The sequence below is a fragment of the Haliotis rufescens genome, unplaced genomic scaffold, assembly GCF_023055435.1.
Source record: "Haliotis rufescens isolate VD_foot unplaced genomic scaffold, xgHalRufe1.0.p SCAF_48, whole genome shotgun sequence".
Taxonomy (NCBI): Eukaryota; Metazoa; Mollusca; class Gastropoda; order Lepetellida; family Haliotidae; genus Haliotis; species Haliotis rufescens.
Window position 1 is genome coordinate 1,906,379 of NW_025964201.1, and position 23,781 is coordinate 1,930,159.

Here is a 23,781-nt window from a genome sequence, read left to right on the forward strand (position 1 = left end):
GCGTGGAGCTGATGTACATTATGACTGGGATGTGGCCTGGGCCAGGTCTGCTAAACATGCACTAACCACAAGTCAGCTGGTTCTTGTCATCGGCTGTGATGATGGCCACTGACTAGCCTTGCTCCAAGACTGTACTGTAAGAAAAGTCCATGGATGTGTTGTTGTTCTACCCTCCAAATAGGCAAGTCTAGATGTGTGGACAGTACATAGTGTTTACAGGAATGCATGTATATGTATGTCTGTATGTCTGTATATATGTATATATGAATCATAAAGTTTTGTCATTTAAAAATTGCATCTGTTCTGTAAGGGAATGTTTCTACAATAAATATTATCTTATCTTATCTTATCTTATCTTATCTGGGGACAACTTGTTCTTATTATTTACATAATCTAGAAATTATGATTTAAAGTAATAATTATTGCCTTAGAGGCTTGTGCAAGTCTAGCCACTGACTTGCTGTTTGACAACAAACACCTGAAGGACACCTGCACCATGACTGTGGAATATATTTATTTTATGAAAAAAAAACCACAATCAAGAAATGCACACAAAAGCATGTCTAGCCAGCTGTAGCTAGCTCTATGAAATCAGCATAGGGATTTTATTTTATTTTTAGAGTCAAGAAGGATATTGTGTAATATAAGATTTCATAGACTAAATGTTAGTCTAGGGTACTTACTGCATCTGGTGGCACGGGGAGGGATGGGAGGGGTGGGGGGTCATGCTGAGGACAGTAGTGCCTTTGAGATTGGTAATTGGTAGCATGTGAATGAATGTAGGCACAGAGAGCAGAGCTTGGACAGTTTCTGACTAAATTACTGTCTGATTGAGGAGTAATTGGTGGCACGTGGACAGACTGCGGGAGACTGGTCACGGGGGAGGCAGAGGGGGTAACTTAACACAGCCTTACCTTGCAGACTAATGGGGTAATTGGTGGTACATGGCCCAAGATGTTAAGAGAAGAGAGGGGATGGTTGCAGGATTTAGACTAGATTACAGGCTGAGTGTGGTCTAGTGGCTGGCACGTGGACCAAGGCAGGGGCAAGGAGAGAGAGGCTGTTGGTGGGGCAGCGAGACCCAGGCAGGGGCAAGTGGTTGTGGGTGGGGCAGTGAGAACCAGGCAGGGGTGTGTGGGTGGGTGTGTGTGTGTGTGTGTGGGGGGGGGAACTCATATACAGAAATGGGCTTTACCTAGTGATTAAAGCATTTGCTCGTCATGCCGAAGACCTGGGTTCTATTCCCCCATATGGGTACAATGTGTGAAGCCCATTTCTAGTGTCACCCGGAATATTGCTAAAAGCGGCGTAAAACTATGCTCACTCACTCACTCACTACACATTCTGAATGAACCCCAGGTTTTTATTCTAATGTTTAACACTTAAATATCCTGCTTATCAAACACCCTGCTTATCAAACACCCTGTTTATCAAACATCCTGCCTTTCAAATACCCAGCTTAATAAAACACCCTACCTATTAAACACCCTGCTTATCAACCACCCAACCACCTAGTTTATCTGTGCACCCAAATACACCACTGGCAATACATCAACACCTTGACACTTTTCTGGAATATAATTTACATTTAAACATACATCTCCATTTTAATAAACTCGTGAGTAAAATAATCTTCATAATTTGAATTAATTTTTGAACACAATTAAAAGCCTTATCAATATCTGCCATGTTTGTCAGTGTGGCGTGACACTGCAGTGGGCCAGTCAGTGCTTACAGGGGGGACAAGCGGCTGAAATATTCATGTGGAAATCAGTGTTGTGTTGCAGCTGCAGTATCTAGGAGGACATTTCCATGATAATCATTCCATTATTTACATCTGATTGTACGATATCGGGCTTGTGACTTTTACGAGTTAATACTGGTGAGCTGAGGATGATGCCAGTGACATCTGTTCACGATACACCTTCGCTGCAACTATGGCCACTGTTCAGATTAGTTTATCCTACTCCGGTGATAATACATTTTTCATAAATTATTATTCTACCTTGACACTTCCCACATAAATACATTTGTGATAACATTAAGTTCACATAGAATTATCACACACAGATATTTTTAAAGTTTGGGCGCTACATTTTGAAAATCAAATAAGAAGATGTTATAATGCCGATGTTGTGCCTACTGATTCTGATGTAGAATAAGGGCTCAATATCTTGTTGCTGAGAAACCAGTATTTGCCAAAATGTTTAAGTAACTTAAATAATTGAATTAGAACAGATAATATGTTGTAAGATTGGTTTCGTTCTACAGTAGCAGCATCTGAAAACATTTTGTGGGTTTTTTAACATGTTTACATACCATCCACCAATCCAATATTACCGGAACAATTGTCAATACAACCGTGATGTTGCCATGTACAAGTACTGTACTCGACTTGACATAATTGGTGGATAACAACATGTCTGGTGTACTGAATCTTGTGCTGATGTTGTCACGATCCGGCCATTACATCAATCTCTGAACCCATCTTTGTACTTGGTCACCCTGCTTCAATCGCATATCCCCCTCAACATAAACACGGCTGTACCCAGCATCCAGAGCCTCAACTGCATCCCCCCAGCTTTATGTTCACACAGACAGAAGCAATCAGCTGACAGAGTGTTGGTGGCAATCAGAAGCTTGTGTATTACAATCATCTAGGATTTCAGTGTGTGATTGATGTAAATATTGCAGGCTTGTTGCAGGCGCGTCGCTGATAAATCTGATTTACATGTCACCGGCACATGTCGGAGTAGACTAGCAGCTAGTCTCGGAAATGAACATATTTTACAGAAAGAACACTTCTTAAATTATGGTAATAAAATATGCTAATAAGGAGCCCAGAGACTTTCTTTATTTTCAGATACTGAAGTACTGCACTAATCTAGACATGCCAAACATTATAGGCTTGCATGGGCTGTATTGAATATATTAGTTTCAGGGTCTGTATGACACTGAGGTGACACTGGGTCTAGTGTACAGCTGTTTGATGAGGACCGACGTGGGCTCCATCTGATCAGTGTCGGTAACAACATAAAACACATGCAGCTGACATAGTCTTGTTTGTAAACATACACTTGGAGGATATCCTAGTACCCACATGACAACAAGTCGGACACTGAGACATGCAGGGCTCTTGCACATCACCTCATCTGAGGCAGATAACACATCTCCCAACAATGCCAGCTACAGATTGCTCAACAGAAACAGGTTTTCTCCAAGACTCACGTTGTTACCTGACGAGTTGACAACTAAATGCCAAATGTCCTGACAAGAGTTGGGAGACGACCTGCCTGTGTGTTGCTGTACTACATCACTGCTATTGCGGTGGTCTGGTACAAGGACACCACACAAAGGAGGGACCAGGGAGACGACCTGCCTGTGTGTTGCTGTACGACATCACTGCTATTGTGTGGTCTGGTACAAGGACACCACACAAAGGAGGGACCAGGGAGACGACCTGCCTGTGTGTTGCTGTACTACATCACTGCTATTGTGTGGTCTGGTACAAGGACACCACACAAAGGAGGGACCAGGGAGACGACCTGCCTGTGTGTTGCTGTACAACATCACTGCTATTGCGGTGGTCTGGTACAAGGACACCACACAAAGGAGGGACCAGGGACACGACCTGCCTGTGTGTTGCTGTATGACATCACTGCTATTGTGTGGTCTGGTACAAGGACACCACACAAAGGAGGGACCAGGGAGATGACCTGCCTGTGTGTTGCTGTACGACATCACTGCTATTGTGGTGGTCTGGTACAAGGACACCACACAAAGGAGGGACCAGGGACACGACCTGCCTGTGTGTTGCTGTACAACATCACTGCTATTGTGTGGTCTGGTACAAGGACACCACACAAAGGAGGGACCAGGAAGACGACCTGCCTGTGTGTTGCTGTACTACATCACTGCTATTGTGTGGTCTGGTACAAGGACACCACACAAAGGAGGGACCAGGGATACGACCTGCCTGTGTGTTGCTGTATGACATCACTGCTATTGTGTGGTCTGGTACAAGGACACCACACAAAGGAGGGACCAGGGAGACGACCTGCCTGTGTGTTGCTGTACGACATCACTGCTATTGTGGTGGTCTGGTACAAGGACACCACACAAAGGAGGGACCAGGGAGATGACCTGCCTGTGTGTTGCTGTACGACATCACTGCTATTGTGTGGTCTGGTACAAGGACACCACACAAAGGAGGGACCAGGGAGACGACCTGCCTGTGTGTTGCTGTACGACATCACTGCTATTGTGGTGGTCTGGTACAAGGACACCACACAAAGGAGGGACCAGGGACACGACCTGTCTGTGTGTTGCTGTACGACATCACTGCTATTGTGTGGTCTGGTACAAGGACACCACACAAAACAGAGACATCAGATCACCTTCTTCAAACAATAGTATCTTGAACCCCTCTTTTGAAAATGCAAAACCATTATAAAAAGAACCTATCTTGCAGAAAACTGCAACTATTGTGACCTATCTCTACAGTATCTACACTAAGTGTGCGCTGCCAGCCACCTTATGATATATATAAACCTTTATGTACCGTGAATGAAAATAATATGTAATATCTCTTTGTATAATGTACATTATGTATATATACCTTTCATGCATATAATTATATTTACTCCCAAACGTAGCTTAAGTTTGCAGCTTTAGAAATTGGCACTTGTCCTGTTACTAAGTCCTTATCAAACTGCCCAGTAGTTAAGGCATCCTTAGGACTAGTAGAAACATGGCTTTTTAAAGGTCTTGCTACATATATATATATATATATATATATATATATATATATATATATATATATATATATATATAATAAAATAATAAAGTCCACGTTAGTCCATCATCTTCTTTATATCAGTTTCATACATAGTACTTTCGCTGTCTCATGAGGTTACACTGAAGAGCTGTCATGAGACAGCGAAAGTACTATGTATGAAACTGATATAAAGAAGATGATGGACTAACGTGGACTTTAATATTTTATTATATATTACATGTACACCGAGTGAACATTTACCTCATTTTTGTATATATATATATATATATATATATCATTATAAGGACTAGAGCCATAATACGTTGGATTCTGTCACCGGTTTGCACCCAGTCCTATGAGTTTGTTCTGTGCTATAAAACTTGTTGATTGCTGACACTCTCCAACACTGCCGTGGGTGTCCCATGTGAGCCGATGGTCTGCAAACCTGAATATGTTCCTACACACAGTCGGGGAAATCAATGTCGGGAGTCTTCAAGCTGCAGGATCTATTTATTTACAGCATTAAAATATGAAGTTACAAAATAAAAACCCTCAAACAAAACACAATATACTCCATTTCTGACCTTTAACATCTAGCGACGTAAAAATATCAAAGCTTCAATTTTCTTCATCTACACATGCAAGCCATTTCCAGTGAAACAGTCAGTGCAAAGCTATTTAAACAAACGAGATAAAATAAACACTATTACCACTGACAACTCTCACGCTTTCAAGGGCCCATCACCTCCCTACACCCTCAACTCCCCAAGATAACCCCGCGACTCAACACAGGCTGTAGCTCACCTTATCCAGGTGGACAAGTGTATCTGTTAATTAGTCTTATCTACCTGTCACTCCCCCACCAGACAACGGTGCTGGGCGGTGATATCGGTAAACACTAAATGCTGGCCTAATCAACAAGCCCTGACATATGGACAACAAAGATTCCATCTAACTGCCATTAACGTATTCACTAATGGCCGTTTGTTTTGACACGCACATGCTGTTAAAGTCAATGTGTCAAATTAATGTGTCATTCTGTTGTAGATTACAATGGTCAGCTGGTATTTGGTCAGTAAACAAGATTTCACGTTGTGCTGCATTTAATGAGATTTGGAAGAGAAGAGTCATTTTGTGTCTGTTACGATTCCTATAGTGCAGTCAGTTTAGCAGGGATTGCCACAGACAGGACATCAAATCTGGCAAACTGTAGCTGAGTCGGGTGAAGCAATACAGCAAGGTCATGAAACAATACGTATCATGATACATAGGTCACGATACGATACATATCGTGATATGCATATTTATGACAAATCACATGGAAACTTCTTGACAATAAATATTTCAGAGCAGGTTCAGAAGGAAAAGCTAGCTGTAGACACATGTTCGTTGTGGTTATTTTTATTAGTGAACTTGAATTGCTAATTACAACACATTTTGCAATATCTGACTGACAAAATCGCCAGGGGTCATTAAACAAATAGTGAGTAATTTATTTTCGCAAGTGTATCATCTTGTATCGATATAGAAAAACCATATTGTGTATCGTATCATCACATGAAAACTCACAATGCACGGGTGTGCTGATGTATCATTTAACCCTATAGCTGAGATCTTCATAAGATTGATGTAAGAGGAATTTGTTAAAAACAGTAGGTAGTAGTTAGAGTACAACAATTCGCATGGTTGCTATCATCACACAGGTAACTGAGCATGGAGACAGCACCGCACAACCTTCACTGACCATCAATAATTTGGATGAGTGACAGTGGGTGGGTGAGTTGAGTGGGTGAGTTGGGTGGGTGAGTTGGGTGGGTGAGTTGGATGAGTGACAGTGGGTGGGTGAGTTGGGTGGGTGAGTTGGATGAGTAATAGTGGGTGGGTGAGTTGGGTGGGTGAGTTGGATGAGTGACAGTGGGTGGGTGAGTTGGGTGGGTGAGTTGGATGAGTAATAGTGGGTGGGTGAGTTGGGTGGGTGAGTTGGATGAGTAATAGTGGGTGGGTGAGTTGGGTGGGTGAGTTGGGTGGGTGAGTTGGGATTTACACCACATTTTGCAATATTCCAGTAGAGTGTAATTCATGGAGAAGAATATTTGAACTTTGTAAAGAATGTCAGAAATCTTTCCAACTGTTGCAACAATGAGTATCTTCATGAAGACTATCTCTCAAACACCAGGATTCTCACTGCTGTTTTCACAGAAAACTAAGTGGCTGTGATATGGGACGGGGCTGTCTTATCACTGACTAAACAATGCTGCAAGCCAGGAAGTATATATATAATAGCTGATGTCAGGGAGTCATTGGGGATTCTGTTATTTACAGACAAAACATACTTGTTGAGCTGGGAACTCACTTCCCGCCATCAGATACAATGGAGGCATGGAGAAAGTGCTGGAGGCAAAGTCTTCCTGTCGGATCTCAACAACACTATATTCTTGCTGTGCTGTCAGAATAAGTTAATTCTCTTTCCATCACTTCTATCTACTGGGTGCAACAATGTTACAACAATGTAAAATAGTTTCTTCAGAAGCTACAAGAAAGTCCAAATTGAAATGCTGAAGTTTAATTTCAATAAATCATCTGTCTTGCCAGTTTTGTGGACTCTTAATTGTGAGTGAGTGAGTGAGTGAGTGAGTGAGTGAGTGAGTGAGTGAGGTTTTATGCTGCTCTAGCAGTATTGCAGCAATATCATGGCGGGAGACACCAGGAATTGGCTTCACATATTGTATGTGACCCATGTGGGGAATCGACCAGGGTCTTCGGTGTGACAAGCAGACGCTTGATCTGTCAGGCTGCCCCACCCCATGCTTAGTCATCATAACAAAGCATACTGACGTCCCTGGGGAATAAAAACAAAAATAAAACTTTTCAAGACAATCGTTAGTTCAAACCCTCGGAAGTAAGAAATGATTCCTCCAGATCAGCCATGACTGTCAGTGTGGACAAAACTTAATTATCAGACCCTCCAACAAAAAACCATAACGAGAAGTAGCTGTTTGGTACATTTACCTTGTGCAAAGAAACTTCATTCTAAAGATAGACAAATGGCAATCAGGTAATTAACGTGCCTTGTCAACAAAAGTTGGAGACAGTTTCCCACCATCCGTACGGCTGTTTCATGCTTCTTGGGAAAGTACTTAGTCATTCAACCGAGACGCACATGAATGTAGATGAATATTTCACTCATTCCCTCGACCACAATGCCGGCATAGGAATGTCAGCTGGTTAGTTTGATCACGAGTAGAAATCAATGGCCAGTTTTTGTCAGCGACATTGTAAACAAGTGTAAATTTAATGAAAGGTCTGTAAATATCTACGCTGGCCCTTGTGACAAGAAATAACACGCCTATACCTCATGTTACTGCACGCAACGGAGTGTACATGATCACGGTGAGTGGTTTATTTATTGACAGGACACATCTTGATTTAGAATAGTTCACGGTGAAGATCTTCAAACTGATTAAAACTAACAATGAGTGAGTGTGAGTTCGAATGCCGTAAGGGACTCAACCCCCAAAGGTACTAGAATCTGTGCTTTTCTAAGACAGTGTACAAAAGTAGACACAATTTATGGAAAATATCTTCTGTATTTTACCGTAATGGCCAATTACATAAACTAACATCTAGTCTCTGAAATGAACATATCTTTAAGAAAAATACAGTTGTTAAATTATCTCAATAAAAATGTACTAAAAAGGAGCCCAGAGACTCTCTTCATTTTGTGATACTGCAGTAACATTATAGACTTGCATGGGCTGGATGGGATATATTGGTATCAGGCATTACAGTAAAATATAGCAGTTGTTATCCATAAAATGTGTCTACTTTGTCATCCATCAACTTCTAAGTAATGCCTATTAAACCATTTGAGAAAGTGTAATCCCAAATATACTACTCAAAAGAAGTTAAAGAACACCTGATTCTTTCATATGATTATAGTGAGTGAGTGAGTGAGTATGGTTTTACGCCGCTTTTAGCAATATTCCAGCAATATCACGGCGGGGGACACCAGAAATGGGCTTCACACATTGTACCCATGTCGGGAATCGAACCCGGGTCTTCGGCGTGACGAGCGAACGCTTTAACCACTAGGCTACCCGACCGCCCCCATATGATTATAGTTTATCTGTTATGACATGTCAGATTTACTATGGTCGTATGAAAGAATCAGGTGTTCCTTAACATCTTTTGAGTAGTATATAATATTAGGTACATTCGACCAGTACCCAATAGTCATTGTGAAGTCATAAAACAACCAAGTTATTTCATCATTGAACAACAACACATAAACTACCAGTAATGGATCAGATGTAGTTACGTACACTTTCAGTCATTATGGGTCTATCTTCAATATATTGACTTGTCAAAAGTTAAATTTTTTAGGAATTACTTAATTTAACTATATTTATGTGGCTTTTAAAACTCTGTAGCATCAATGCAGTGTCAATCAATGCTGAAATGAAACAACAGGGAAATGGACATCCAGAAGTCCAACCAGTCTCTCCCGTCTATGTGGAGACTTGTCGGCAGATATACTTAATCTGATTAAAAATGAACAGTTATATTTAGTAACTAAAACCATACAACAAACAAACATAAGGTCAGGGCACGAGGACAGACAAAGTCTAAACGAAGTCATTGTGATCATACAGGTGTAAAAGCACAGGTATCAACTCTTAATGGGCTGACAATGAAGACATGGTTTGCACACAAACAACTTGAAGCAGCTTAGGGTTAGCAGCAGAGGTGTTAATCAGCCCTGCAGGTGTTAAACAAGCATCTGTCTGTGGGATTACCTTTGGTGGCATTGTTTCAAGCACCTGCTTGTTAAAGGTGTGACTAGTAAATTCCCATAACAATGTGCTTTACTTCCCGTGGCTGGTAGTTGTATTGTCAGACAATTGCTGATAGATTACATATTCTTTCATAGATTAATTAGGGCATAGTCTTTCAAAGGTTAATGAGATCTCCACAAATGCAAAATGTGAAAGAATAAATTCAAAAATTAAGATATCAAACATATCAAAACATACAAAAATATATTCCTGACAAAGGATCTTTCAGGTAATGATTCATAAAAAAAATTAAAAATAAAATCTTCATAAAACCAAGGATAACATTTAAAAGGTTCCAACTTAATTGAAACCCAGGCCAGCATATTTCAGAACTACATGACTGTAACAGTGATAAAGGTTTCGCTCGTCTTATTAACAATTCTACCTGGCCTTCAAAAGGCCATTAAGCCCAGGTGTATGGCATTAGAACAGGTAATGACGGCCACATGTGCTGCGCTGTATGTGCTGTGGGTACACAACTAACTCTCGTAGTACTGGCACATTTCAGTGGCTGGAGTAAGATCAGACAGTGGTGTCCTGCCGGGCTGTGTTTTACATCCGGTATTATTGCATACAACCACAGAGATTAGCATTTTCACCATGTATTCAACAATGTATTAAATATTATGCTTTTCAGCTGATCCAGTTTCCTCTGCATTGTGAAAAGATAATGCTTAATCATTTAAATGACATCATAAGTTTAATGTATTATAGCATAGATCATAACAGTGAGTGAGTGAGTGAGTATTGTTTTATACCGCTTTTAGAAATAGAGATCATAACAGAAACAAATGTATGGATATATAAGGACATAATAACTCATTTAGAAATTAAATATTATGAGAAACTGTCAAATATATCTGCTGATAATAACTTAAAACATTTCAAGACTGCAGTTACAGCCACAGGCACTTCACCAGCTTCATACATGACTGCCAGCAGGGGCTGACGTGCTATTGGATTATAAGATCTTTAACTGCATAGTTTACATAAACAAACCTAGGATATGAAATATGATATCTACACGGAAGATAACAGTTGCGAATGTACCACAGTAGAAGTTGGTGTGGACATGCCCCGAAACTCAAGCCTTCCCATGTGACCAGCTCGGCCAGCCTGGGAACACTGCAGAGCTTGGCCACACCTGAATCTAGCCAGGTGGGGCAGGTAGAACTGTGTTCAAGTTGGGCCACTTCGGAGATCAAGTCAATGGAAGGCCATGCCATGTGGTATGGATGATCAGGTGTAAGACATGATTAGGTGTGATAACACTCGTAACAATAGGGGACAGAGGCCAGGGGATTAAAGGGTGGATACAGCGTCATATATCCCCGGTGAGATAGTCCCTTATATCACACGCTGTGCACTCACCAGAAGCAGGAGTAGTTTTGACGTACTGAGATAAGTCACACTGCAGTCTGTAGCTATCAATAATTCAATACAGCATTTCTAGTGGTTACTGGACGCAATGTAACGCTACCTACAGGCTGGGGTCTGTCAATCGCTGTGAGATGGGAATCATTTTGCGAGGGTTCTCTAAAGGGACACATTGGGAGATTTACTGTTGGGGACTACACTGATTCAGTGAGTAAACTAGTGTTCATATTAGGCTGCTGGGGACTACACTGATTCAGTGAGTAAACTAGTGTTCATATTAGGCTGCTGGGGTTTCCACTGATCTGAGGGACGGGTGTTGTACTGTGTTACAGACGTGTGTTTGTAATAAAACTGGAGGACCACGTGTGACAGTAATAAAACTGTAGAGTAACGTCAGGTAGGTTACTCTCGCCTGAAAATGTGTTGCTGTGAGCAACAACCATAAGCTTATACAGAATGTAACTTACCTATTGTATATTAAAAATAACCTTATATGCTGAAAGATATTTGGTTGATGTAAGTGATTATCCCTAACGTCCATTAAAACAAAGTGCCTGATGTCAATTGACTGTAATCACGAGTCTCATCTTATGTCATCGCAGAACAAGAACCGGTAACCAGAACTATGAATGATCTATTAATCCTCTCTCGATGCTGTATTAGAAAGTGAAGTAATAGAAACATGTTGATTTATATTGTAACCTGGTAGTCTCCCTTGAAATCATCATCATTATCATCATTATTATTAAACTCAAGATGGTAAAGCATACTCTGTGACAGAGAGTGTTTTCTGTAATCATCATCATCATCATCATCATCATCATCATCATTATTATAAAACTCAAGATGGTAAAGCATACTCTGTGACAGAAAGTGTTTTCTGTAATCATCATCATCATCATCATCATCATCATCATTATTATAAAACTCAAGATGGTAAAGCATACTCTGTGACAGAGAGTATTTTCTGTAATCAGTGTTATTTCAGTAAGTCACCTAACATGGCTGCAGTGAGCTGAATGAAACATTTGATAGAATTCCCGTCTGCTCCGGAGAGAGCATCATGTCTCCCATCAGAGCGCGTTGGCTGAACACAACTTTGAAAGTATGTCTCAAAAGCTACCAGCATACTGCAGCAGGTTCAATAACACCAACCTACACATGCTATACTGAAATGTTCCTTAAAGAGAGGAGGGTGAAGCATGTCATCTAACAGCAAGCATGCGTCAAGTCACTCTCTAAATCCGATCTGGTTCACCGGCCTGTACCTGTGGCACGTGTTTGGAGTGTGCCTAAACAATGAACTGTTTGTGAATCCCTCCTTCTTTGCCCCTTCAGCTAACAAAAGACGAGTGCAGTAAAGGGGCCGAAACAACAAAGCCCATTATAGCTGATAACAGTGCCCCGAGCCGGCACACGACCAGGTGTTGCCCGGGGCTGTACACTGCGTCTGTCTCTTGTTCCTGTAGGGAGCCAGGACTCGAGACTCGACACTTATCAAACAAGGGGAGCTGAACCCTTTATTGCCTTCATGTTACCGGCACACGCCAAACATCAAAGAGTAATTTGGGGCCGGGGACAGGTGGAACAGAGTCTCCTCGTAGACCAGCTCACAAGCCCTGGTTGTAACGGGATGCGGATTCAGTCTTACACCTTTGCAGATCAAAGGAATCCTAGGCTCCTTACTGGACAGTGAGAGCTGGGTGATGAATTGGCCAGTGAAGCGGCACATGCGCAGGCAGGCAGGCCAGCGAGTGGAGGCTCAGATAGCCAGTGTAAACATCCCTGCTGCTCTAATTAGCCACAATCTGCTGGCACGAGCCTGCTGGTATAAAAGCTGGAGCAGCAAGCAGACGTTATTCAGTCCACGATAGACTTGAGAGCGAGAGGGTGAGTGTTTGGCTCTGATGTTGGGATTGCTGTATAGTACTACTGTGTTTACACCTTGTCTGGATGTGGGCCTGCACAACACTGCTGCACAACACTGCTGCAGTTCAAGCCTCTCACTGCTTGTGTCGGTAACAGCCAACTTGGCTCGTTGCCGTCTGTTGTTTTCACCTGATTGTGTGTGGTGTACACATGTTCCTTCTCATCGGTCCAACTTGGTACAACAACCAATTCCACCTGTGCTAGGACCCTACATCTGTTTGAGGATCCAATACATATATTCTAGGACCGGGTAGGACCTAACAAGCCCTGTTTGTGATGGCCGCTGGTAATTATCGCCAGGCACATCTTTCTCCCAGCTCTACCACAGGAAGCTTGTGATTTTTGGCAAATGATTACAATCTGACAGTGCAGGGGCTTGTCGTGTTTGTGGTTAGCAGACATTCCACATTGTATCTTATTTTATTGGGGCCAGTGCCAGCAGGCACCGACCATCCAGTTGTACCTGCACAGCTCCCTGTTGACAAACCATGACACGATTCATTGAATTAATGCTGCCGTTCAATCCATAACACTGCCGTCACATATCGCATTGTGAACTGTTCAATGCTTCAATCAATACTCGTTTCAGATGCAAGTGTTCAGGATCAAGGCTTGTTTTCTGTTTGTGTTTGATGCTGACAAATGTTTAATTTCGCTGCAGGACCAACTGATGTAACGGAACCATGGGTAAACACCAAGTGAAGATGCCTCACAGTAACCTGTGCGTCTTGACGGCCATTACATTCATCTCCTGGCTCTCCCTAGTACACGGTAAGTCGTACACCACATCTCCGTCGCCGCAGTGCAGCATGATGTGCATGCTGCCGCACCCCAGCTGTGCACATTCCTGACGCCAGCCGGTACTCTTGTAGCACAACAATAACACATATTTATTCAAAATTGTATACGTTGATTCTGGTTTGATGTTGGAATAGTGCTTCTAGAGACAATGATGAATGTCAGTATTCCCACACCCATGACACACTGGAGTCACCTTACTAGACATGTACTTCGTTTCTATGCCAGGCATACAATGATGTACTGTGTATACACATCTGCCTTATTCATTCTCCAGCCCCCTAATGTCTGAACATTCATGCATAGCTATGTACATGGGAAGAAAGATTGTATCTTGTAAAATCAATCCTGTGTTCAATAAAATATTTGAGTTAGCCACAATGTTTTCTTATCAAGTGTTTTAGTATTTTCTTATTAAGAGAGTTTTATTATTTTGTTATCAAGAGTTTTTTTTTTTTTCTTATCGTGTCTTTTATTATTTTATTATTAAGAGAGTTTAATTATTTTCTTATCAAAAGAGTTTTCTTATTTTTTTATTGAGAGTAATATATTATTTTCTTATCAAAAGAGTTTTACAATTTTCTTATCAAAAGTGTTTTATTATTCCAGGGGATAGGCTGGCAGCTTGTTTCAACAGTACACAGAAGTCCATTGACATTGTGTGTGGCGCCGGCGCCATGGTCCGGATACTTAAAGCATTCTATGGATTTTCCCCAACTGATTCCTGCGAGTATAGAGAGGGGGACTGCACCCTCCCTGAGTATGAGAACTACCCGTGTGTGGGGCGCGAGTCCTGCAGCATCAACCTCCCCACAGGAACCTACGGGAGCCTCATCCAGTCCTGTGGTCGCTATAGCAACTACTTCCAGGTGGAATACGAGTGTGTTCCAGGTAGGGTATTTTTTCCTCCTATGTTATGACCATGAACTTTCTGTGTGTGTGTGTTGGGGAGGGGGGGGGGGATGTGGAGGTCTACACCCAAACTGTCAGGGTTCTAAGTCTCAGACAAAGTACCAGGTTGATACTCAAACTAGGAAGATGAAATTTCAGGATTGTTTTATTTTCTGCCCACTGACAGTTAAAACATCGCAATACTTCGGTGGCATGAGAGAACATTTTCCCCCACTTAAAATAGATTAGTGTCAGACAAAAAAGCAGGATCTGCATTTTCAAAATCATCAAACACATAAATAACCTTATCTAAAAACATTCGGCTGTCACAGAGAAGGAAGCCTCCCTTTCAACATGAACTTCTGTATCAAGTTTGGAAATAAACAAAACTACCCTCTCTTCAGAGTGCATTGCCCCAGTTCTGACGCAAGTTATCAACATTGGCAACATAACAGGTTAATATCACCGTTTTTTGGCACCGGGGCACACCGTAAGTGCAGCAATGTTGTGACAAATTATGATTGGCAGCGCTATGTCGGTTATTCCTGTACTCCACTACAGTGTTGACATACAACACTCACGGCGCACACCTCCCCCACGTCCCCCCTCAATGCAGGTCCCCCCTCATGGCCAGGAGCCAAAGGTAAACACTACCTCTTCTCCGTGGCTACCTGCTGTGTTATCTCCATGCTTTATGAGATTAGGCCATTTGGCGCCAACTCCCAGCCCAGGCCTCGCATGCGTCTCCCAGCTGACTGGGTCCGGCTAATTCGCGTTACATCACAGGTGTTTTCAGTCTATGGTTATCTATGCAGATTATTCCGTACATATTTATATCTCATCACTACCTAGTCCTTGTAATGCTGAACAGTTGTAATGCTGAACAGTTGTAATGCTGAACAGTTGTAATGCTGAGCAGTTGTAATGCTGAACAGTTGTTATGCTGAACAGTTGTAATGCTGAGCAGTTGTAATGCTGAACAGTTGTTATGCTGAACAGTTGTTATGCTGAACAGTTGTAATGCTGAACAGTTGTAATGCTAAACAGTTGTTATGCTGAACAGTTGTTATGCTGAACAGTTGTAATGCTGAACAGTTGTAATGCTGAACAGTTGTAATGCTAAACAGTTGTTATGCTGAACAGTTGTAATGCTGAACAGTTGTAATGCTGAACAGTTGTAATGCTGAACAGTTGTTATGCTGAACAGTTGTAATGCTGAACAGTTTTAATGCTGAACAGTTGTAATGCTGAACAGTTGTAATGCTGAACAGTTGTTATGCTGAGCAGGGAGGCTTAGATGTAGGATTACAAAAAACTGGTGAATCTAGTCATGATTATGTTTAGATAATAGGAATTTGTTTGGTACATTTCATTTAAGATATTTCATTTTCAGTTTCTTTTAGCATTTTAAACATGTTAAATTGAATCAATATAAGCCAACTGATTAAAACATGATTTTATAAAAAACCTAACCTAAAATACAACATATAATTAAAGTGAGAAAACAATTTGAAAATTATTCATCAATTTATAACAGGCATAAATAGGCAACTGAGAAGTCCTTCATTGTCAAGAATATTTTTTAATAGAATTTCCCTCACATTACAACCTGAGTGAAATAGCAGGATTTAAAATGTTTGAGAACTGACAGATGTCGGTGTGTCGTACATTTTTTTATCCCTCCTGCTGTGCCCCAAGCAGTGAACCATCAACAATAGTCTCCCGGCCCAGAACACGCCAGCTGCCAGACGACCTTCACCTTGCAGCATACCTGTGCTCAGACAGCTGGGTAGAGGGATGTGTGTAGGGGGTGAGGGGGGAGGGGGAGGGGAGAGGAGGAGGGGAGAGGGTGAGGCAGGTGGAAAGTACAAGACCCATGTTACACAGATCTGATTGGGATCTTTATTACCAACCCTCATTGCTTATTCATATTGTGTGCAGCGGCATACGGCAAACAGTGCAGTCATAACACTATCTCCACCCTGAAGACATGCAAGAGTGATGTCTACGCGTTATCACAGATCTTGACTACGTTATTAGTCATTTCTCTTTCTACAATCTACGTTCTCCTGGAGGATGACGTTTTACACAGACAGGCACTATCTTGGTAATCTCGGCCAACCGCGATACACAGTTTTTAGGAATTCAGAAGAATGCCATTCTAAAAAATTACAGACAAAAATATGTTTAATATGATACATTATGCATTCGAATAAAGGTTAGTTAACGGAGTAAACAGATAAGATCTTACTATTGCTCTCACAGGTATTTGCGAAATTTGATTATTAATTTCATATTCTGAAAGTATCAATTTCTCCGTACTTTCAGTTAAAGCTGTATGTTCACTGAGCAGGGGATAAGTCTTTAAATATCAACATATAACAGCATTCAGTGGTCCACTTGTAAATATTTTGTAGTTTACAAACCCTAAAGATGAAATTAAAGTAAAAACATAAAGATTTCATTAAATGTAATAAATGACAACATTTGGGTCAGAAATGAAATTACTAATTATTCTTGGAGTAAGTTGCTCGTTTATCTGGTAACCTTGCCCTTCATATCTGAACATACATCTCGACCTCAGTTGAGAGAATAAATACGAAGAAAACTGTTAAACTACAGTTAGATGAAACTGACAACAATCTGCCACTAACATAAACACAGACAAATATGAACCAAATTACTTCCCTTCACCCAATGCATTCAGATAAACAGAAGTTCATATCAGCTCAACGATACTTATGCAAGATAAGCAAGCTACCTAGGGTGTGTTTCGATAGATTTCTCAACGGGGCAGGCTACATGAGGTGGCTGCATGAAAAATAACTGCCTGCTCCTTAACCAATCAGAAGCAAGCTAACACACAAAATCAATATCAAAATAATAAAACACCTGTTTGTTTCAGCCACTGTGACAAATGATATCTGCAGCCTTCCCAGGCTGACAGCCCAGAACGGGTACATCTCGACCCCGAGGTACCCCAACAACTACCACGAGGCCCAGAACTGTAAGACCTCCATTGAAGTGGCTCCAACCCAGCAGATCCGGCTCCACATCATCGACATGGACCTGGAGCCCAAAGGCAAGACGGACTGTGCTGACTGGATGTACTTTAACGACAAGTTCCACAGCATCACCCTGTGCGGTCGCCGTGCCAACGACACCTACAAGACGTACAGCAACTTCCTGGAGATCGAACTACAAGCTGGGTCTGACAGCAAGAGCAAAGGATTCTGGTTGTATTATGAAGGTAGGTTTGAAATGTAACTCTCTAGTCTCTACCCACAATGCAACATTATTTGTGAGTAAGTGGGGTAGTCTAGTGGTTAAAGCATTCTCTCGTCACGCCAAGGACCCGGTTTGAATCCCGACATGGGTACAATGTGTAAGTCCATTTCTTGTGTCCCCCGCCATGATATTGCTGGAATATTGCTAAAAGTGGCGTAAAACCAAACTCACTCACTCACTCACACAGTCACCCCAGTAAGTGAGTTGTGATGGGAATCAAACCTGGGTCTTGACAAGCCAACACCTTAACCACTAGCCTACCACACCATCCTAGTCAAGCCTCCAGATCTACCTAGTGTATTGTTCAACACATTCAACACAACACAACTCCATATATAGATTACTACACCACTAAAATCAGGGTGTTTTCCAAAAGTTCAGAAGCAAAGCCAACTCAGTCTGATCATCCTGACGCCGAGAACACACCCACCATTTGTCAGCATCTCGCAAACACACAACCATTGATGTGACTTTTCTTTCATCAGCCTTCCCACCACTGCCTACCACCACAACCAAAGTCATCGGTGACAGAAAGAAATCTACAAAGCAACAAGGTGAATCTACAACATCCCGACTGCTCGCTGGCTTGACGGACAGGTCCAACAACCCTGCTCCCATGACCCAGACAGCAACCACGACGGCCACACCTATACCAGTGTACCGCGACTTTGTCACCCAGGGCAACACAAAACCCTCCCTTCCATTCGGTGAGTGCAACCTCCTCCAGCAGTCAGACGCATGATATACACGTATTAACTGTGACCTGATGCATGATATACACGTTATTAACTGTGACCTGATGTGTGATATACACGTTATTAACTGTGACCTGATGCATGATATACACGTTATTAACTGTGACATGATGCATGATATACACGTTATTAACTGTGACCTGATGCATGATATACACGTTATTAACTGTGACATGATGCATGATATACACGTTATTAACTGTGACCTGATGTGTGATATATACATTATTAACTGTGACAAGATGCATGATATACACGTTATTAACTGTGACCTGATGTGTGATATACACGTTATTAACTGTGACATAATGCATGATATACACATTATTAACTGTGACCTGATGCATGATATACAAGTTATTAACTGTGACCTGATGCATGATATACACATTATTAACTGTGACCTGATGCATGATATACACGTTATTAACTGTGACCTGATGTGTGATATATACATTATTAACTGTGACATGATGCATGATATACACGTTATTAACTGTGACCTGATGTGTGATATACACGTTATTAACTGTGACCTGATGCATGATATACACGTTATTAACTGTGACCTGATGCATGATATACACGTTATTAACTGTGACCTGATGTGTGATATACATGTTATTAACTGTGACATGATGTGTGATATATACATTATTAACTGTGACCTGAATAATGACATTGCCCTGTCTGTTGCAGCAGCCATCGCTGGCGGTGTGATCGGGACGCTCAGTGTCATCCTCATCATCCTCCTCACGCTCCTCGTCATCAAATGGTGAGTAACCATGGCAACTGCTGGTCGTATGACAAAAATACACCTCCATATTTGCAACCAAATTCTGGTTTGCTTATGAATAACGGTGCTGAAAGATACGTTGATACATGTTACATCCTCATATTCACGTCTACACCATGGGGAAACTTGTGTTTATCTCCGCCTTGACATGCTGTGTAAGCACAAAGTCCAGAAAAACGCCCATACATAGAATGTTTACCAACCAGTTCTCTCCCTTTGGCCTTAGTTAAACACTGGAAGCACAAACGGTAGAGAGCATGAACATTTAACAGTTTTTCATAAAAACATAGACTCGGTCAAGGTCTTAGTATAACCAATATTTAACTGTCTTTCAAATAAGTAAATATTTTGACTTTTCCTCCTCCAGGTTCAAAGAGCGACGCTACTATCAGGACAAAGATCAGTTCCTGGATCACAGAAACCCAGCGTTCCGCAGCAGCGGCGACTTCAACGCATGCAAAGTGGAAGTGGACTACTACCACTGCTGACATTGCAACTACGTCTACTGCCAGATAGACTCAGGTGCTCAGCACTGGGGTAGGCTGAAGTGTGTTAGTACAGCTGTCATAGATACGCCGTTGCTATGCCGTCGCTGTGCCGTCGCTATACCGTCCAGACCATACTGTGTGATATTGTGACTGGAAACACAGAATTTGACACAATCTTCATCAATAGCTGCGGAGCAATCTCCATCATCAACACGTCATATGCAAGTGACGAACGTCACCACAAGTGCCTGTGAACACTAGGGGCAAGATTAACCCTTTCAGTGACTCATAACCTCAAAGGGGTTAAAGAGAGCATGTTGGACACTGTTGGACATAAGTTAAACATTTCTACACACAGTGACACAAGAGTGCCACAGAGTGCCAATGTGCTACTCATGTGAAATAGACACTGTACAACACTGTTGTACTCCCTGCCAGGACAAAGGGCAACATGTGCAATCTTAGTGCTATATACATCATCATCATCATCATCATCATCATGCCATGAGAGAAACCATGGTCTAGTCAGAATACCAAGCTCATCAGGACAAGCGGAGTTGTGTCCCCTGATGGAACTATGCCACATTGTCTGTGATACAAGGATCATTCCCTATTTTTGTATACCATGTGTTGTACATAAGCACTGTATTTATGAACACTGGCGTGTCGGCCATGCCGACATGGAAATGAATGATTTGCTCAAACAAGGGCAAAACAATGTCATGAGAGTGTAAATATTTGAAACATAACTTATTCTAGCTTCCACTGTAGATATTAACTTATCTCACGCCCATGTCTCCATGCACCAATAAACATGGCTTCTGTCCGACACCATGTCTGCTTGGATCCCTATATCAGTCATCGCGCTATCTAGCCTGCTCTTCCCTTCATTATATCTAGCCTGCTCTTCCCTTCATTATATCTAGCCTTCTCTTCCCTTCATTATATCTAGCCTTCTCTTCCCTTCATTATATCTAGCCTTCTCTTCCCTTCATTATATCTAGCCTTCTCTTCCCTTCATTATATCTAGCCTTCTCTTCCCTTCATTATATCTAGCTTTCTCTTCCCTTCATTATATTGACTTTTTATTCCACATCCGATCCCGACATCTGTTTCTGAACATACACAGGGTTTCTGAGCCAACAAACTCAGTGATTTAAATTTATTCCTTTTTTACATTATTAAAAAATCTTCACAATGGTAAGTTCTTTCAAACCTCGATGTAACACATTCAATAATTAAAACAAATTTAAATTTAGATTTAACTTTTGGAGTTGCAAGCATATTGGGAAAAATTCAAAATTGGGATTTTTTAAAAGTTTGTATATTCAATTTTGAGGCTTTTCAACATTGCATTCAATGTAATGATATAAAACTAAGTTGTCAAACCTCTTCCTCTAAACCGGTCCTGTTTCCCGATACCGGTCCTGTTTCCCGTGAAGGACAAGTCACCTCTACACAGCCATACCATTAGTTGTAACTATGACAACAGGAATTGGGAAATGACTGCAGAGAAGAATATCAACTCATCAGCATCTCTAGATAAACCCCAATCTCATCTTCAACCATCCTATGTACTGGTTCCGATATTCAACCAGTGAGTGTACCAGTTACCATATTCAACCAATGAGTGTATTGGTTCCGATATTCAACCAATGAGTGTACTAGTTGTTATACTATACCAATGAGGTACAAGTTACCATATTCAACCAATGAGTGTACTAGATACCATATTCAACCAATGAGTGTATTGGTTCCGATATTCAACCAGTGAGTGTACTGGTAACAATATTCAATCAATGTGTATACTACTTTTTCATACTATACCAATGAGTGTACTAATTTTCATATTAAACCAATGGGTGTACTAATTCTCATCGTCAACCAATGGGTGTACTAGTTTTCATCGTCAACCAATGGGTGTACTAGTTCTCATACTGTGCCAATGAGTGTACTAGTTTCTCATTCCAAGACATTCTCCATGTTTTTTTAATCGCTCACGTCTCATCTGTTGCATCAGGTACCCACCAGGGGGCGCCCACAAACCTCTACATCATGCATCCAAGATACTACCTTCCAAAAGAAATATTTTTTCCCCATAAAGCAGTTCTTTCAGAGTTTGAAATTATCAAAAAAGTAACAAATGTCATTAAAATTTAATTTTGAATATTATTCTTTAATGTAAAAAACAAGAAACTGAACCTCATGTCAAATCTCTATCAGAATGAAGCTGCCAGGTTTTAGTGTAAAGGGAGAAATATCTGTGTTTGAGAAGGCATCTTGATGCAGATCACAGATGGTGGGGCCACGGTACATTCACAAGTTGTTTATTCTGTCTCAGTTGTTTTGTTTACTAATTATCACGAGTTCTTGTTTTGCTTTGACTGAATGGACAATGAATATTCATATCTTTGTACTAGGGCATAATAAAATGTTGACTTGAAAACCTCCTTGTTGATTGTGATTACTGGACCTGTGTAAAACCTCCTTGTTGATTGTGAGTGAGTGAGTTTGGTATTATGCCACTTTGAGCAATATTTCAGCAATATGACGGCGGGGGACACTAGAAATGGGCTCCACACATTGTCCCCATGTGACTACCCCACTGCCCCATGCCCGTTCAGAACATCAGACATCCTAACACACACCTGTGCGGAATGTGAAACACTAATAGTTGTTTGTTGGCCTGTAAATAATCAAGCCTGGCCCAGACAATCCAGTGATTGATATTATTTGCATTGATCTACATCTTCGGTGTATGATGATGTGCAACCAACCCATCCATTATGTCGCTCCTTATGATCAGCATAGGTTGCTGGGGACCATTCTAATCAGGAATTCCCCGCGGGAGACACATTATAACTTTCACATAGTGACTTGGGTTTAAAAGCGATCTGAATATTATTTCCATTAGATCACAGTGTGTCAGCTGGATATTAGAGGAAGCCAACAGTGACGCGGGTCTGAGACGTTTATGACTTTGGTGAACTGCCATCACAGTGTCTCTGGGATTCAAACCAGCAGATGTCGGCATAACAAAGGGAGACAACTCTGCATTAACTTGTCCATCCCTGCCTATCCAAATAGATACCCCGGTAGTTATCACATGGAATTATCACACACACGACTCCTGTAAGAAAAAGTTTGAGGTCTACTTCATTTACTTCATTTACTTCCTACTTCATTACATCTTCAAAGAGCTGAAGAAGGCAATTTGAAAGTTGATTTGTCTGTACTGTTAGACTCCTTGTGACATAGGGAAGTTGTAGCCGATATGTCAGTAGCATCTATTGTGTTGATAACAGGAACTGTGTTTTCTCCCATGAGACAGAACCGAAGCCTGTAAGCACAATACACATGGGGTCTTATTGCCCAACGGTCTCAGCTACAACGTCATATTAAGGACAAAGCCGAGTACTTGTTATACAACATCACTGTGACGAGAAGTTCTCCATAAGTAACAACACTATTGCCATGGCATAGAAGACAATAGGACGGCTAGACAGCTGTATCAACACCACAGTAAAAGTTTAAAATAATTTGTGGTGCTGTTACATATACAAAATTTGTCATTGGAGCTGATGACACAAGTAAAGATCATCATTGAGGGGTACTGAATGGCTTCCAGACATAATATATCATGTGACATTATCAGTAATCAACATGGAATTCCTTTCTTGCACCCATATGAATTATAATTCAATTAAACATTTATGTTGACATTTATGGCACACTTGGAATCGCTAATTTGTAAGTATTTACCTGATGCTAAAATTAGCACAGGCAATAAAGTGGTGGAGAGACAGGTTCAATGAACATGGCGGTCAATGTGGCCATACAAAGGGTC

General features: G+C 41.3%; 2 protein-coding genes across 7 annotated transcripts in view; one reads left to right on the forward strand and one right to left on the reverse strand.

Annotated features, from left to right (window-relative positions):
- Positions 1 to 23,781, reverse strand: part of LOC124112359 (activating signal cointegrator 1 complex subunit 3-like) — a 265,355-nt gene that overhangs the window by 160,494 nt on the left and 81,080 nt on the right. The gene's annotated exons all lie outside the window — the stretch shown is intronic.
- Positions 11,046 to 22,380, forward strand: LOC124112361. 5 transcript variants are annotated; one of them, XM_046472433.2, is made up of 7 exons: positions 11,046 to 11,196; positions 13,580 to 13,689; positions 14,326 to 14,607; positions 17,513 to 17,857; positions 18,381 to 18,602; positions 19,350 to 19,425; positions 19,814 to 22,380. In XM_046472433.2, the coding sequence occupies exons 2-7, from the start codon at positions 13,602 to 13,604 to the stop codon at positions 19,932 to 19,934; spliced, it is 1,134 nt and encodes a 377-aa protein (XP_046328389.1). In that variant the 5' UTR covers positions 11,046 to 11,196; positions 13,580 to 13,601; the 3' UTR covers positions 19,935 to 22,380. The 5 variants fall into 5 exon arrangements, with proteins under 5 accessions (XP_046328389.1, XP_048239365.1, XP_046328391.1 ...); XM_048383408.1 differs by lacking the exon at positions 11,046 to 11,196 and adding an exon at positions 11,365 to 11,386; XM_046472435.2 differs by lacking the exon at positions 11,046 to 11,196 and adding an exon at positions 12,424 to 12,879 and having other exon boundaries at positions 19,353 to 19,425.